This window comes from Bos grunniens, chromosome 13 (assembly GCF_055505025.1).
Source record: "Bos grunniens cultivar Pamir isolate PY7600 chromosome 13, Bosgru_T2T1.0, whole genome shotgun sequence".
Lineage (NCBI taxonomy): Eukaryota > Metazoa > Chordata > Mammalia > Artiodactyla > Bovidae > Bos > Bos grunniens.
In genome coordinates, this window is record NC_141177.1 from 49712038 (window position 1) to 49726222 (window position 14185).

General features: G+C 36.8%; 1 protein-coding gene and 1 pseudogene across 10 annotated transcripts in view; one reads left to right on the plus strand and one right to left on the minus strand.

The window, feature by feature from the left end:
* Positions 1 to 14185, plus strand: part of ZEB1 (zinc finger E-box binding homeobox 1) — a 196872-nt gene that overhangs the window by 153926 nt on the left and 28761 nt on the right. For 5 of the 10 annotated variants that reach the window (XM_086334045.1, XM_086334047.1, XM_086334039.1 and 2 more), the window contains one exon: positions 8171 to 8233. Coding sequence is in view for 6 of the 10 variants with exons in the window: in XM_086334039.1 (XP_086190165.1) it covers positions 8171 to 8233 (63 nt within the window). In the remaining 4 variants the exon portion in view is untranslated. The remainder of the gene's footprint in view (positions 1 to 8170; positions 8234 to 14185) is intronic. The other 5 variants (XM_086334048.1, XM_086334049.1, XM_086334040.1 and 2 more) reach the window with 1 other exon arrangement.
* LOC147360964 (deoxyuridine 5'-triphosphate nucleotidohydrolase, mitochondrial pseudogene) lies at positions 453 to 1004 on the minus strand (annotated as a pseudogene).

Consider the following 14185-nt stretch of genomic DNA (forward strand, 5'->3'; position numbering starts at 1 on the left):
CTGAGTGTCTGGTACAATACTAAGCACATACTGTAGTGATTTTATCTTCACAACTACCCTAACTACTGTTGTTATCCTCCAAATTTATATTTTATAAACTGGTTATGAACTGCCTCACAGATTTCATAATGGACATATAAAACTTTTCATTTAAGTGTAATTACAAACAACCTAATTTCTAGCACATTAAAAATTACATTTTTAAACACCATTCATATGTGAAATCCATAGCAATTTAATACCTTAATTTAATACTTCCATTAAAAAAAAACATGAATAAGCTCTTCTTTTAAGAGTCAGAAATGTATATCTTAATGTTTACTTCTTGAACTCATAGCCCTTTTAATATCTTCTGGCTCTGCAGTGATCCCCTTTTCATTCCTGATACTAGAAATTTATAGCCTCCCTCATTTTTTGTCAGTCTTTCTTAATGTCTGTCATTGTTTTTGGTCTTTTCTTTTTTTTTTTAAGCAAAGTCTTTATTTTCAAGAAAAAAGTACATTCTCATATCCTGTTTTTGGCATACGTTTTAATTACTTCCAGTGGAACCAAAGCCTCTTGAACCCCTTTCAGTGTCATCTAAAACTTGAACTTCCTCTATTTCTGGGTAAAATATCCGTTCACGAATGAGCTGTGCAATTCAAACTTTTGACTTCAAACTTCTCTTTGCCAAAATTAAACAGGACAACACCAACATTCCCTCTATAATCTTCATCTATGACACCAGCTCCTACATCTATGAAGGGTTCTGCTGCCAAGCCAGAACGAGGAGCCACTCTTCCATAGCACCCAGAAGGAAGGGCTATCTGAATGTCAGTTTCCACAAGCACTGTTTCCATCGTGGTACTGGGTAATCATAGGTACTGTACAGGTCGTAGCCCACAGCGCGCGCGGACCCCTTGGTTGGAGCTGTGGCGTGCAAAGCGGAGACGCATATCGCCCGCCTCTGTGGCCCAGGCCCGCTTGCTGGGGGAGACGACTTGTGCCTCTTGAGAGCAGGGCATGGCAGCCTAGAACGTGGGCATAAGAGGGAGCAGGGGGAACAAGAGAGAGAGAGAGAGAGAGCGAGAGCTGTTTTGGTCTTTTCAAAGAACTTTTTACCATTTTCTCTATTATTTTTCACTTTTATTGATTTCTGTTCTTAATACTTCTGAATTTATTTTTCTCCTCTTCTCCTCCTGTTTGCCATGGTAGCACAGAGTTTTTATTTGAGTCCTTATTTTATAACATAGGCATTTAATAATGTAAATTACCCTTTAAGCAGTGTTTTTGGTACATTCCACAAATGTTGATATTTTGGTTTTCATTTTTCTCTTTGACCCATGGATTCCTTAGAAGTGTGTTAATTTCCAAAGTGTTCAGAAACTTTTTCCTCTTTCTCCTACATATCTAGTTTATATTCATTATGCTAAGAAAACATACTAGGCTGGCCAAAAAGTGTGTTGTTTTGGCCAACTCAGTACTTTAAATTATATTTAATTTGTTAAGTTTAGTTGTATGATCCTGGATGTGATCTGTCTTCCTGAATCTTTTATGTGCTTTTAAAAAGTACCAGGTTGAATGTTCTATAAATGTCAGTTGGTTCTAGTGGTTGTGAATGCTGCCTGGTTCTTTATATTGTTGCTGACTTTTTCTCTGCTTGTTCTGTCAGTTAATGTGAGGAGGAGTATTGAAGTCTCCAGTTACAATCATAGATCTGCTTTCTGTTCTCTCAGTCTCTTGATTTGAAGCTTTGCTAGTTTCACACATATTTAAGATAGTTATATCTTCTTGGTGAATGGACTTATCATATGTTTCTCTATATCTCTGGTAATTTTCTTAGCTCTAAAGTCTGCTTTAATGTTAAAATAATCACCCTATTTCCTTTTCATTAATGTTTGCATGGTATATCTTTTTCTATCCTTTTACTTTTAACATACCTATATCATTATATTTGAAATGACTTATTTGTAGAGAGCTATAGATGGAGCTTGGTTTTTAAAATCTGTCTCTTAATTGGCTTGTTTAGACCATTTATATTTAATATAACTTTTGGTGTTTGGATTTAGGTTTATAATTGTATATTATTTGTTTTTCATTTTTTTCATTTTTCTATTCTTTTCCTGTCTTTTTTGGACCATTTGAATATGGCTTAGTATTCCATTTTCACTTATTTATTTCATTTTTGACTGTATCTCTTTGTTCTGATGTTTTTAGTAGTTGCTCTATAGATTTGAATGTTACATACTTTGCACAGTCTACTTAGAATCAATATTTTACTACCCCAAGTGAAATACAGAAACCTTGCACCCACATGGATGCCATTGCCCTCCTTCCTTTATATTGTAGTTGTATATGTAGTTGTCATTTCTTATATTCTCCTTCATTCCTGACATTTCAAGTTTCCCTCTAATATCATTTCCCCTTCTTTCTGAAGATCTTCCTGTAGCAATTCTTTTAGATAGGTCTCCTGGCCATGAACTCTGCTAGCTCTCTTTTATCTACTAATATCTTTCTTTTACCTCCAGTTCTGAAGTATGTTTTCACTGAATGTAAAATTTAGGGTTGAGAGACTTTTATTTTCTTTTAGCACTTTAAAACATTCCATTTCCTTATGGAATCCTAAATTCCTAATGATAAACTTACTGTCATTTCAATCATTGTTCCCTTATATTACATTTTCTCTTACTCTTTTCAAGTTTTGGGTTTTTTTGTTGTTTGTTTTTGTTTTTGTTTTTGTTTTGCTTTCAGAGTTAGTTTGATGATATGGGCCTAGGTTTGGAGGGCTTTACCCTGTGAGATTCAGTTAACCTCTGAACCTATTAATTTGTGTCTTCTGTTAAATTTGGGAAGTTTTTAGACATAATTTTTTCAAAATTTTTTTTCTATATCATTCTCTTCTCTTTCTGTGACTTCAGTGACATGAAAGATACTTCCTTATTATCCTATGTATCTAAGACTCTCTTAGTCATTTACTCTGCTTTTCAGACTAGAAAATTTTCATTGATCTGTCATCAAGTTCACTATCCTCTTTCATCTCTATTTTGCTATTGAGCATATCAAGTGGGTTTTTAAATTTTTTGTTATTGTATTCTTCTAAAGTTGTATTTTGATTCTTTTTTTTATAGTTTCTATTTGCTGATGCAAGTTTGCTGAGACTTTCCTTCTACTCCTTTCAGGAATGTTCACCCTTAACTTCTTGGAGAACCTTTATAAAAGCTGTCCTGTAATTTCAACACCTGTGTTATCTCAGTGTTGCCACATTTTCCCACAGAAGCTGTGGTTTTCTTGGTTCTTTGCATGCCAAGTAATTTTGGATTGTATCCTGGACACATTTGAGTATTATCTTATGAGACCCTTGTTGTTATTTAAATCCTGTGCAGAATTTTTGTACTTCTGGTTTAGCAGGCAATTCAGTGTATCAAGCTGTCAGTTCCAACCAGCTTTTTGTGGGTTGTAGTCCCAATATAAGTTGCGTTTTCAAGCCTTTGCAGTGCTCTTCCGATCTGTACCATGTGGAGTAATGATCTTATCCGACTCTTCAATTCTCAGAGTCTGTGATCAGAACCACATGAGGGACACTTGGGATGCACCCAGGGGTCCACAGACAGCTCTGTGCAGTTGCTTCCCCATGCTCCTCCCGCTCAGTGGTCTCCTCAGTATTTCCAGCTCCTCAGGACTCTCCTGTTCAGTCTTCTGTCCAAAATCCTGGGACTTTACTGCCGTACCTTATGCATACTTCCTGCAACTATGACTGTGAGAAGAGCTGCAGGAAGAAGTTCAGTGGACACACGTACCACCTTATGCATACTTCCTACAACTATGACTGTGAGAAGAGCTGCAGGAAGAAGTTCAGTGGACACACGTACCACCCTCTTCAGGCTCTGCTCCTTCAGCTGGAGGAGAAGGTGCCCCTCCCTTGGCTTTTACGTACCTGGGGGCCCCTGCTTTCAGCATGGTCTCTCCCACTATGGGATGACCTGGGGGCTGGGACCCAAAATGAAAGATGGAAAAATGCATATTTCTCCCTTTCCTGCTCCCTAAACTGGAGGGCTTTTCTAGCATGCTTCTTCCATGCTTCAGTGTCCACATCCAGCTTTTGAACCGCCCTGAACCCAGGCTGCGGTGGGTGGAATCACTTCCAGCTCAGTGGCCCCCTCTTCTTCCTCTGCCTGCTCTGGTTCACCTTCCAGAGTCTTCACACTGCCCCTCCATGCATTCTCCCAGGTGTTGTGGCTGTGTCTGGTGGGACATACAGGTAGCCTATCTCCATCTTCACCAAAGCTGACTGCAGGCATGTTTTTTATTTACCATTGTCTACAGTAACAGGTTTTCCTGGAGGTTGTGAATTATATTTACTGGGAGGTTGATGGACAATTATACCAAAAATAGATTGATACATATGTAGAACCTAATGGATATAAGAAGGAAAAAGATGAAGCTGTCTGGAAACATTCTTAAAAAGTACACAGTGAAACAAACATTCCATCCTTAATCAAAGTTTGAATACTTTATGTTTGCATTAAGGAATTTCTCAATGTTTGCTTTTTGGACAGTCTTACTGTAATAGGTTTCTCTCCTGTAACAGGGACAGTGGAGTGGGGCTAGCAGAGAGCAGGGTCAGGGAAGACTTACAAACTGAGAGACAGGTGAACTGAGCTTCAAAGAAGTCAGATTAGTAGCAGTTACTCAGATGAATGGGTAACAGCGTTCTAGCAGAGAACACAGATTTAAGAAAAAGGCAGGTCTAAATGTGCTTGGTGTGTGTGTCATCGAGAAAAAGACAGGAGCAGAAAAGGAGAATCTGACTCCCTTAGCCACTCACTGTGCCTTCTTAGCCGCTGCTACAAAATATCCCCACAGAAATATGTGTAATTGTTAGAAGCATCTTGATATTAATTTCAGAAATGCAAGTTTTAGAATTTAGAATATGTGTTAAATTATCCTGTACTTTGAATTATCTTATCTCGCCATTGATAGTAGGCATCTGCATCTCTAATTAAAATCAACTGCATCTGTCATACTTGCTTTTACTTACTAGGAATTTCATTCTTCAGCAAAATGAACAGGTGCTGTCTACTTTGATATAAATGTGTGCTATTTGCCTTTGACTTTTTTAAAGTAAACTTTCAATTTTGAGATAATTACAGATTCACAAACAATTCATAGTTTTAAATTTACAAATAATACAGGGAGTCTGTGCACCTTTTACCCAGTTTCAAATGGTAACATCTTATAGAACTGTAGTACAGTATTGTAACCAGGATATTAATGTTGATACAGGTGAGATGCAGAGCATCCATGACCACAGGGCTCCCCACTTGCCTTCAAGCAATCCGTCCTCTCCTCCTTTCCCCTCCTCCCCATCCTTAACCTTGGCAACCACTAAGCTATTCTCCATTTTTGTAAGTTTGTCATTTCGTTAATGTAACGTAATTGGAATAATGCAGTATGTAATAACCTTTGGATTGGCTTTTTTCACTCTCCAAAATCTTTTGGTGACTCATTGAAGTTGTATGTATCAATAGTTTGTTCCTTTTTATTGCTGAGAAGCATTTCATGACTTACTTCAGCTGTCTTTTGCCATTCTTTGAAAAACTGAAGTCTTGTTACTCTGGAGTTTGTCCTTTAGATACTTGCTTTGGTATTTAGACTAAAAGCCAAACCCTCGGGAGCACTCTGGTTTTCCTTCCTAAGTTGCACTTAGATTGGTCAGTCATAATATGTTGACATTATAAGGTCTTATAGGAGAAAAAAAATCTTAGGAATAAGTAGATTCAGTTACTTTATTCCTCTTATATTTCTTAAAACTAGAAGTAAGGTCAGAACACATTAGGGAGAATGCTGCTTGAGAAATACTTAGAACACCCCCTGTTCCAAGATGCCCTCATGCCGTCCCTGGATGGAGCGGGGAGGGACTACTGCAGGCAGTGAGTTTTGGGAGAGGAGGGTACCCACCTGACAGCCCGGCGCGAGCACCATTTCTGTTTCATTAGTTGACATGATTTTAGTTGTTGAACAAAAATTCTGCCCCCAATAAAGAGGGGATGATTGGAGCCTTCCAGGTTTCAAACTGGTAAATAAGCATTGGACCAGATTCTGACATGTTACATTCTCATGTAGGTAGCCTGGATGTCACTCCAGCAGAAGGAAAAATTTAATTGAATTGCAGACAGTGTTTAAGTTAGCTTTAACTGCAAGCAGTAAAATTAATAAGGTCCAAAATAACATTTTAAACTTTAAAGTCAGTGATCCTGTGGGCTTTCCTGGTGGTCCAGTGTTTAAGACTCTGCACTTCCACTGCAGCAGGCATGGGTTCAGTCCCTGGTCGGGGAAAGTTCCACATGCCATGTGGTACTGAAGAAAAAAAAGAAACAAAAACTCCAAAATAAATAACCAAAATCAGTGTTACCTTCCACCTTAGCAAGTCCTAGCTCAGCCTGCTTCGGTTTTCATGTGAGGAGAATCAGCGAACACGCATATGCAGTAATAAATATATTGCTATCATAATTACCCACTTGGCACACTGTTTATTATTTTAGATTAAGTAGATGCTTTGGAGGAAGAGAAAAAAAATAAACATTGGAGACTTTCAGATGCTTAGCAAATACCAGTGTTTATCATAGAGTATTGTTAACATTTGACCAGGGATTTTTAAATTGTCATTTTGCTGATAGCAGATATAAAATCAGAATTCTTCAGCAGAAGTTAATCTCATCATTATCCACTTCAGACAGTGATTTTTATGCTGATCTAAAGAGGTTTATGCATATTTTAACTATCACATAATGATCATCTTTAAGTAGTAACATAAAAGTTAATGAGTATAGAAAATCTGCCAAATAAATCCACCCAGTAATCCAAGACACTTATAGAAATACATGCTTTAATGTGAGCACAGATTTTACTTGATTAGTGCTCTATTTCTCAATTCAATTATCAAACGAGGAAAATCTGAATCAAGATTTTTGATTGACATATTCAATGGGATTTGATGGGAGTGCAGATAACTACACAGTGTTTTAACGTGACTTTGTAAGTCTTCTGATCATAATTACATTATATACTCTGAAAGCAGTTTTTAACTTCTAATCTTTTGTATGTGCACACGTTCTTAATAAACTACTCAATAAATAAAATGTACCTAAATATATAAAGTTTACTTTCTGCTTGCCTAAATAATGTGCATGTTGACTCTGATCTTATCAGCTCATTACAAATATATAGGTGTCAGAGGTGGATAATGTGTGTTAGTCGCTCAGTCGTGTCTGACTCTCTGTGACCCTATGGACTGTAGCTCTTCAGGCTCCTCTGTCCATGGGATTCTGCAGGCAAGAATACTGGAGTGGGTTGCCATTCCCTTCCCTTCAATCCCTGGGTCGGGAAGATCCCGACCCAGGGATTGAACCCATGTCTCCCGTGTTGCAAGCAGATTCTTTACCATATGAGCCCAAGAGAAGGTGAATAATAGACATCTAAAATATTTATTGGCACCACTATTATCATTTGTTACTGCTTACTAGTAGTTACAATCATGAAGAGAGTGAAAGAAAAGGTATAGTCCTTACCTGTTTGCTCTGGGCACACTGCAGGTTGTCAGGGACTCTGTCTATAGTGAGATAAGCCAGGGTGGAGGAGAGAGCGGGTTTTAGAGCCATTCAGACCTGCATTCATATTCCACCACCCAGTAGCTGTGTGTCCTTAGGCAGGTTCTGTAACCTCTTCAAGCCTCATGTTTTGGTGGGATTTTTTAATTTATAAAGAGATAGTTTATGAAGGTTAAAGGAAATGGGTTGATAAAGCACCTGGCACAGTGCCCAGCACATAGCAATTTGTGCTTCAGGGAAGAGATGGAAAAGGAGTCCTACTGCCTGTAGATAGAGCGCCTCTCCTAAAAAAAAAAAATACATTAATAAAATCCTAGTACGCGTATAATTCTAATATATGTAGAAGTCCAGAATATATAAACATTTTCACTCATTTTGCTTCTCTAAAATATCTCTATGAGTTTTGTGAAGCTGCTTAATTTCCTTAAAAAGCTTTAGCTTAGTAGGACATGTTACTGTACTTATACAAGGGGGGGAAAAATCCAAATCAAATATAACCTAAAAGTTTCCTTTTCAGATTTATAGACGTTAAGTGTTGGTGAGAGGGGGGATCTGTTTTAAAGCTTTTGTTCTTTGATTTTTAGCAGGAAAGGAAGGACAAGAAATCCTGGGGCCGGAAGCTCGGGCAGATGAAGTGGGATGTGCAGGTACTCTTGCCTTTTTCTCAAGCACTATCATCTTTGAACAGCCTTTGTGTGACTGGTTTTTGCATTTGTGAGTTCTGCATTTAATCTGTTTCCTCCTCTTTATCTTGCCCCCCTTTAAATGTTTAAGTACCTAAGCATATGGGGCACTGTATGAAAAATTAGATGTTTATATTCTTTAAATAGACTGCAAGCTTAGATATTCATATAATACAGGTATTCATCTGTAAGAATAACAAATATAATCTACATGTAATCCACAGAGTAAGTGTTTTAATGATAATTTAAACTTCTATCAGATTTTTACCATAGTTACAGAAATACAGATCTATTTTGAGTTTGATTATTAGTTACCAGGATCTACATGAAATTGCCCACAAGACTAAAAGCAGAAGAGAGAAAAAGAAGCAAATATCATGGGTTATCTAGAAACCAGATGAGAATTATGAATATTGATAAGTGAACATGTCACAGCAAACAAGAGAATACACTTTTTCTTACCATTTCTGTGATTGAAAAAGGCCAAAATGAAGTTGAAAGTGAAAGTCGCTCACTCGTGTCCGACTCTTTGCGACCCCATGGACCAGAGTCCATGGAATTCTCCAAGCCAAAATCTGGAGTGGGTAGCCTTTCCCTTCTCCAGGGGATCTTCCCAACCCAAAATGAAGTTGAATTATAGTAAACAAAGAAATTTGTTGCTTCTAGGTGACTATATTAGTACATATTCCCCGAGACTATTCCTCTATTATTGGATTCAAATCAGATTTAAGAAGCAAAAGAGTAAGTGCAAATCTTAAATCCAGATATTTCATATGATAATGTCCAATATATACCAGGCACTTATTACTTCTGATAAGGCAGTCTTCGAATGTAAACTTCAAAAAGAAATTCCAAATTATTAAAACATTTCCTCAAAATTCTGTACTTAAAAGTAGTATTACTGTATTCTGTATATTCAACCATAGATTAGATATTTCTATCATATAGTTTTAAATTTTCTTTGTTTCTTCTTTGGCTTAACATTTATAGTTTTTTGTTCTTTGCAGTACATTTTAGGAGTATTCCACAGAGCCTTATAAATCACCTTGTGTTGTGTAAGATGAGTGTATTTTGCAGTAATGTGTCAAAAATCGATTTTTACCTATAAGCATCAGCCCTCCCATACTTGTCAGTTCTATAAAACAAAGAGCAAGGCTTTGTACTCTTACTGAAAGTGCACTCCAAATTAATCAAATAATGGAATGTGTGATCATTTATGGTGCCACAGCCAAAGATTGTGTATTCTGCCTTTAACATGGTTGTGTTGAACTTGCATGAATAATGTATTCAGGTATGCTTATTATCAAATATTTGTCAAGCTGACTTACACATTATATAAAGTATTTAAACTATATTTGTTGTTAGTAAAATAGTGTTAATGAGCACAGAAGAATGCTATTCATTACTCTTCTATTTTATATTAAAATGTGACGACTCACATCACCAGAGTAGTAGAAGGTCTTCTGTAGAAGATCGTTTGCGCTTTGAGGCAAAGTGCCAGCAAAAAAGACACCTAGAGTTCCGAGTTGACAGTATTTCACCTCACAGTTTGCTCTTTAGTACAAAAATGAAATGAATTCATGCTTTCAGTTTGAAGTACTGAGTGATACATAATTTCCCTCCCTCCCCAAAAATAGTCAGGTCTGGAAGGTAGTGTAACTGTACGTAAACTAGGGTTCCTGCTGAAATACAGCACCCCCGCCTCCAAAATAGTGGGCCCTGTGTGTTACTTTCCTGGCACTCAGGGAGTTAGGAGAACACAAACGTTTAATAAAACTCTGATAAATGCAGTTTTCAGCAAAGAAGGGTGGAAATTGGCTGTTTGAGACTTCAGAGCAGTTCAACTTTGAAGTCATGTTTCACCTTTGCTTGTGTTATTTCCTTCACTTCCAGGGAATAATGTGCTGACAAAGTAAACAAAACCATGGCAAGAGGTCACCATCATTAGTTTAGAACTTTGTCAGCTCCTTTCTCAAGCTGACTTCTTCTGCAGTTCAGGAAGTGAAGAGAACTATAGTCTCAGCTTAGTATTCAGGGAGTGAAAAGGTCACCCAAAACAGCCTTTGTTCTTCTAAGCATCGTTTCTTTGTTTATTTAGCTGATACTTGTGCAAAGTTTCAAAATTGGAGGATAAAGATTGGCGGAACCCTAACTATCCTTTATTCTGATGGGAGTAAAACACTGATAGCCTCATAAAAATGTTATTTAGCCTTTATATTAAATGTTTGTCTCTCTAACCTTGCTTTGTATAATTTGTGATTATAACCCTACAATTGTACACTTTGACCAATGATTATAATCCTGTAATTCTATACTGTGACAGTTCGTTCAGAGTTTTGTCACACCTGAAAAACCAAATTGTCATCATATTCTCTGTATTTGCTCATCTCTTTAATATTTAAACACATGCAATTTATTAGTCTTAAGACTAGGAATTTTGCTTTATAATAGACCTTTTCACCATGTGCACTTCCAAGCACTTTTAGTTTTAGGGGTAAATCTGAGGAATGTCTGGTCTTAGCTTGAAATTGGCTTGGTAAGTACAGGTTCATGGAAACCGTGTACTTTAGTTGGAAAGAGCCCAGCTTTCAATAGCAGACCCCCAATACTGAGTCATCTGCTCTAGTTCAGTGTTCACCTTGCAGGACTGCTTTGAAGAAAACATAACAGTTACAGAGCACTTACTATGTGCCTGGTACAGTACTAAACACATACTGTGTTAATTCATTTAAGCCTCCCAACTATCCTAGGACATACTGTTACTATCCTCCAGATTTTATATTGTACAGACGGATTATGTGTTGCCTCCCAGGAGTCTGATGGACATACAGAATTCTCCACTTTAGTAAGTACAGTTGACCCCTGAACAACACAGGATTGAATGGTGCAGGTCCACATATACACATATTTTATTTAATAATAAATACTGCAGTGCTTCACAGTCTGGGGTTGGCCAACTCCGAGGATGTGGAATCATATACAATGAGGGCTGACTCTTAAGTTATACGTGGATTTTCCACCACTGGAAGGTCAGTACCCCTAAACCTCATGTTTTAAGGGTCAGATGTAGTTACAGCCTATTATCTGACAGATTAAAAATGAGATTTCTAACATCACTGTTATATTTGAAATCAACAGCAATTTAATACCATTTATTTTTTAAATATGAATACCTCTTTGAGAGTCAGAAATGTTACATCATAATGTTTACTCCCTGAACTAATATAGAATTTAATGCTAACCAGTGTATTTCCTCTTCGAAGATACTTTGATCAACTGTCATTTTTTTGCAAGAAAAACATATATATAAATTGAAATTTAACTTTCTGTTTAGTTTCCAGGGACTATATGGCTCCTAGATTTTTTAAAATTTATGGATTGATTTATCCTATGATCACTGATCACAACATACATGACAAATTTTAATACTACAGTTTACCCTTGAACAACCTAGGGGTTGGGGCGCCAACCCCTCTGCCCAGTCAGAATCCACATACAACTTACAGTGAGCCCTCCTGAGTACCCAGCTCCTCCGTACACAGAGCCCCTCTCTGTCTGCTGTTCCACATCCATGGACACAACCGACTGTGGAGCATGGAGAACTGTAGTATTCACTACTGAACACATCCAGTACAAGAGGACCCATGCAGTTCAAAACTGTGTTGTTCAGGGGTCAACTACTCATTAAAGTAAAATGTTACTGGAAATGAGATTAAAGGAGCCAAAGTATTTTTTAATTAGCCCATAATCAGTAGTTTAATGTCGCTTATTCTAGAAGAAAGAGTGTGGAGCATTAATTCTGTTTCTGGCTTTTCTTTAGCTCTGAGAGAACTTTATTCTCATAAGTAAAAAGATGAAATCAGTTTTTTCTCATAAGTGATTTATTAAATTCTTTATACATCTTCAGAACTATATGCAAAGAATTATGGTTATCTATTAAGAAGAGTATTTTAATGACTTGTCAATGATCAGTTCTATTAAATGCGCCTTCAGTTCTGTTGAAAGCAAAAATTCAGAGCCACCTATTTCACTAAAGGATTTATTTCTCAGTCACCAGAATCACTCAGGCCCTCACTTCCTTGGGTGTATACCAAAAGGTCTCACCCATACTTACTTACCAAAAGGCTAATGATGTCTGTTCTGACTTTTGCTACTTGTTTACCCTCACTTAGAGGCACCTTGTGTAATATATTCAGAAATGGTTGGGAATATTGAAATATTGCTAATCAGTACCTTTTGTCAATACATTTTAAAATAAAAATTCTTTTAATACCTGAGCTAAGTATATTTTGATCAGTTTCTTAGAGCTATAAACTTATTAGTTCATTCAATTTCTGGAAAATTTGTACCTAATAACCTTACTAGTGAAACCAATTATCACTGTTAGACCATCAGCCAAGTCAGACTTTCTGGCAGAAAAATAAAGTGTGTCTTCATTTTTCTAATTAAAATGAATGTGTTGATACACATTTTGAGGGATTTCATAAAATTTTTTCTATTAATATGAAGAATATACAATTTATAATGAGGAATGCATAAAGTATAAATAAATACTTCTTTAAAATATTCAACAATGAGGTTAAGGTTATTTAGATCTAATCTAATTATTATGAATTATAAAAATCTTTGTTATAAAAAGTTATAAAAATCTTTGTCTCCAAATGAGTATCTTTACAACCAGTGTATAGATAAGATTATAACTTATTAAAGACATAAGATTCATGTATAAAATACATACTACATATGTAATTCTGAACAATGTACACTACTTAAAACTTCATCATTCCATCATCTAGGATATATTTAACTACTGCTGCTGCTAAGTCGCTTCAGTCATGTCCGACTCTGTGCGACCCCATAGATGGCAGCTCACCAGGCTCCCCTGTCCCTGGGATTCTCCAGGCAAGAATACTGGAGTGGGTTGCCATTTCCTTCTCCAGTGTGTGAAAGGGAAAAGTGAAAGGGAAGTCGCTCAGTCGTGTCTGACTCTTAGCGACCCCATGGACTGCAGCCTACCAGGCTCCTCTGTCCATGGGATTTTCCAGGCAAGAGTGCTGGAGTGGGGTGCCATTGCCTTATCCATTTAGCTACTAGGCTATAGAAAATATAAACATTTTGAAAGTGGAGAATATTTAATTGAAGTAAATATTTTGTAATATAATCTGATAAAAGTATTTTTAAGTAACTTGTCAAATCTATATTTCCTCTATAAGAAATCACATAAATATAAATTTCATTTGTGAGTTTAATCTAGTTTAACTCAAATATCTGAAGTTACATTGAACAGATCTACTTAAAAAAATAATGGTAATACAGTGGAACTATATGTAACTTTGTTCTGTGTTTTCCAAGTCTCCTGTAAATGTGTTATCACACACACTTTCATAATTTAAAAAATAAAAAAGGAAAATAAAATGATAAAAGATATAACAACACAGACTTGTACTACTTTAGCTGTTCAGAAGAGCTTATTGTTTTAGCTAATGACAGATCCTAGGAAAGGTTTTCGAGAATACTCCTTGCTTTGTTCTCACCAGCCTTCTGAAGAGCAGTGAATTTTTTAAGAATAGTTAGGGAATGAAACAGGTGAGGTCATTAAGGGGAAATTACTCTACTTTCTCTGGCCATATCATATAGCTGATTTCAGAGACTCATAACCAGGGCCAAAACATCCCCATTTTAGTCGCCAGCCTTTCCCCTGATAGAAATCCTGGGAAGGCTGGACACTAGAGTGCTCTTTTGTTGGCCTAACTGATCAGTAAAGCAGGCTTCTCCCAATCAGTACTTTGAATTGTTTTCCTTTGGCAGCTGGAGGTTTTATACTGCAAGGCATGCACTGTACTGATGTAATGGATGGAGGGGGGACCTGTCTGTCTTTGAAGTTAGAGCAAAGGACTGTGAAAGAGGAGTAGAAGA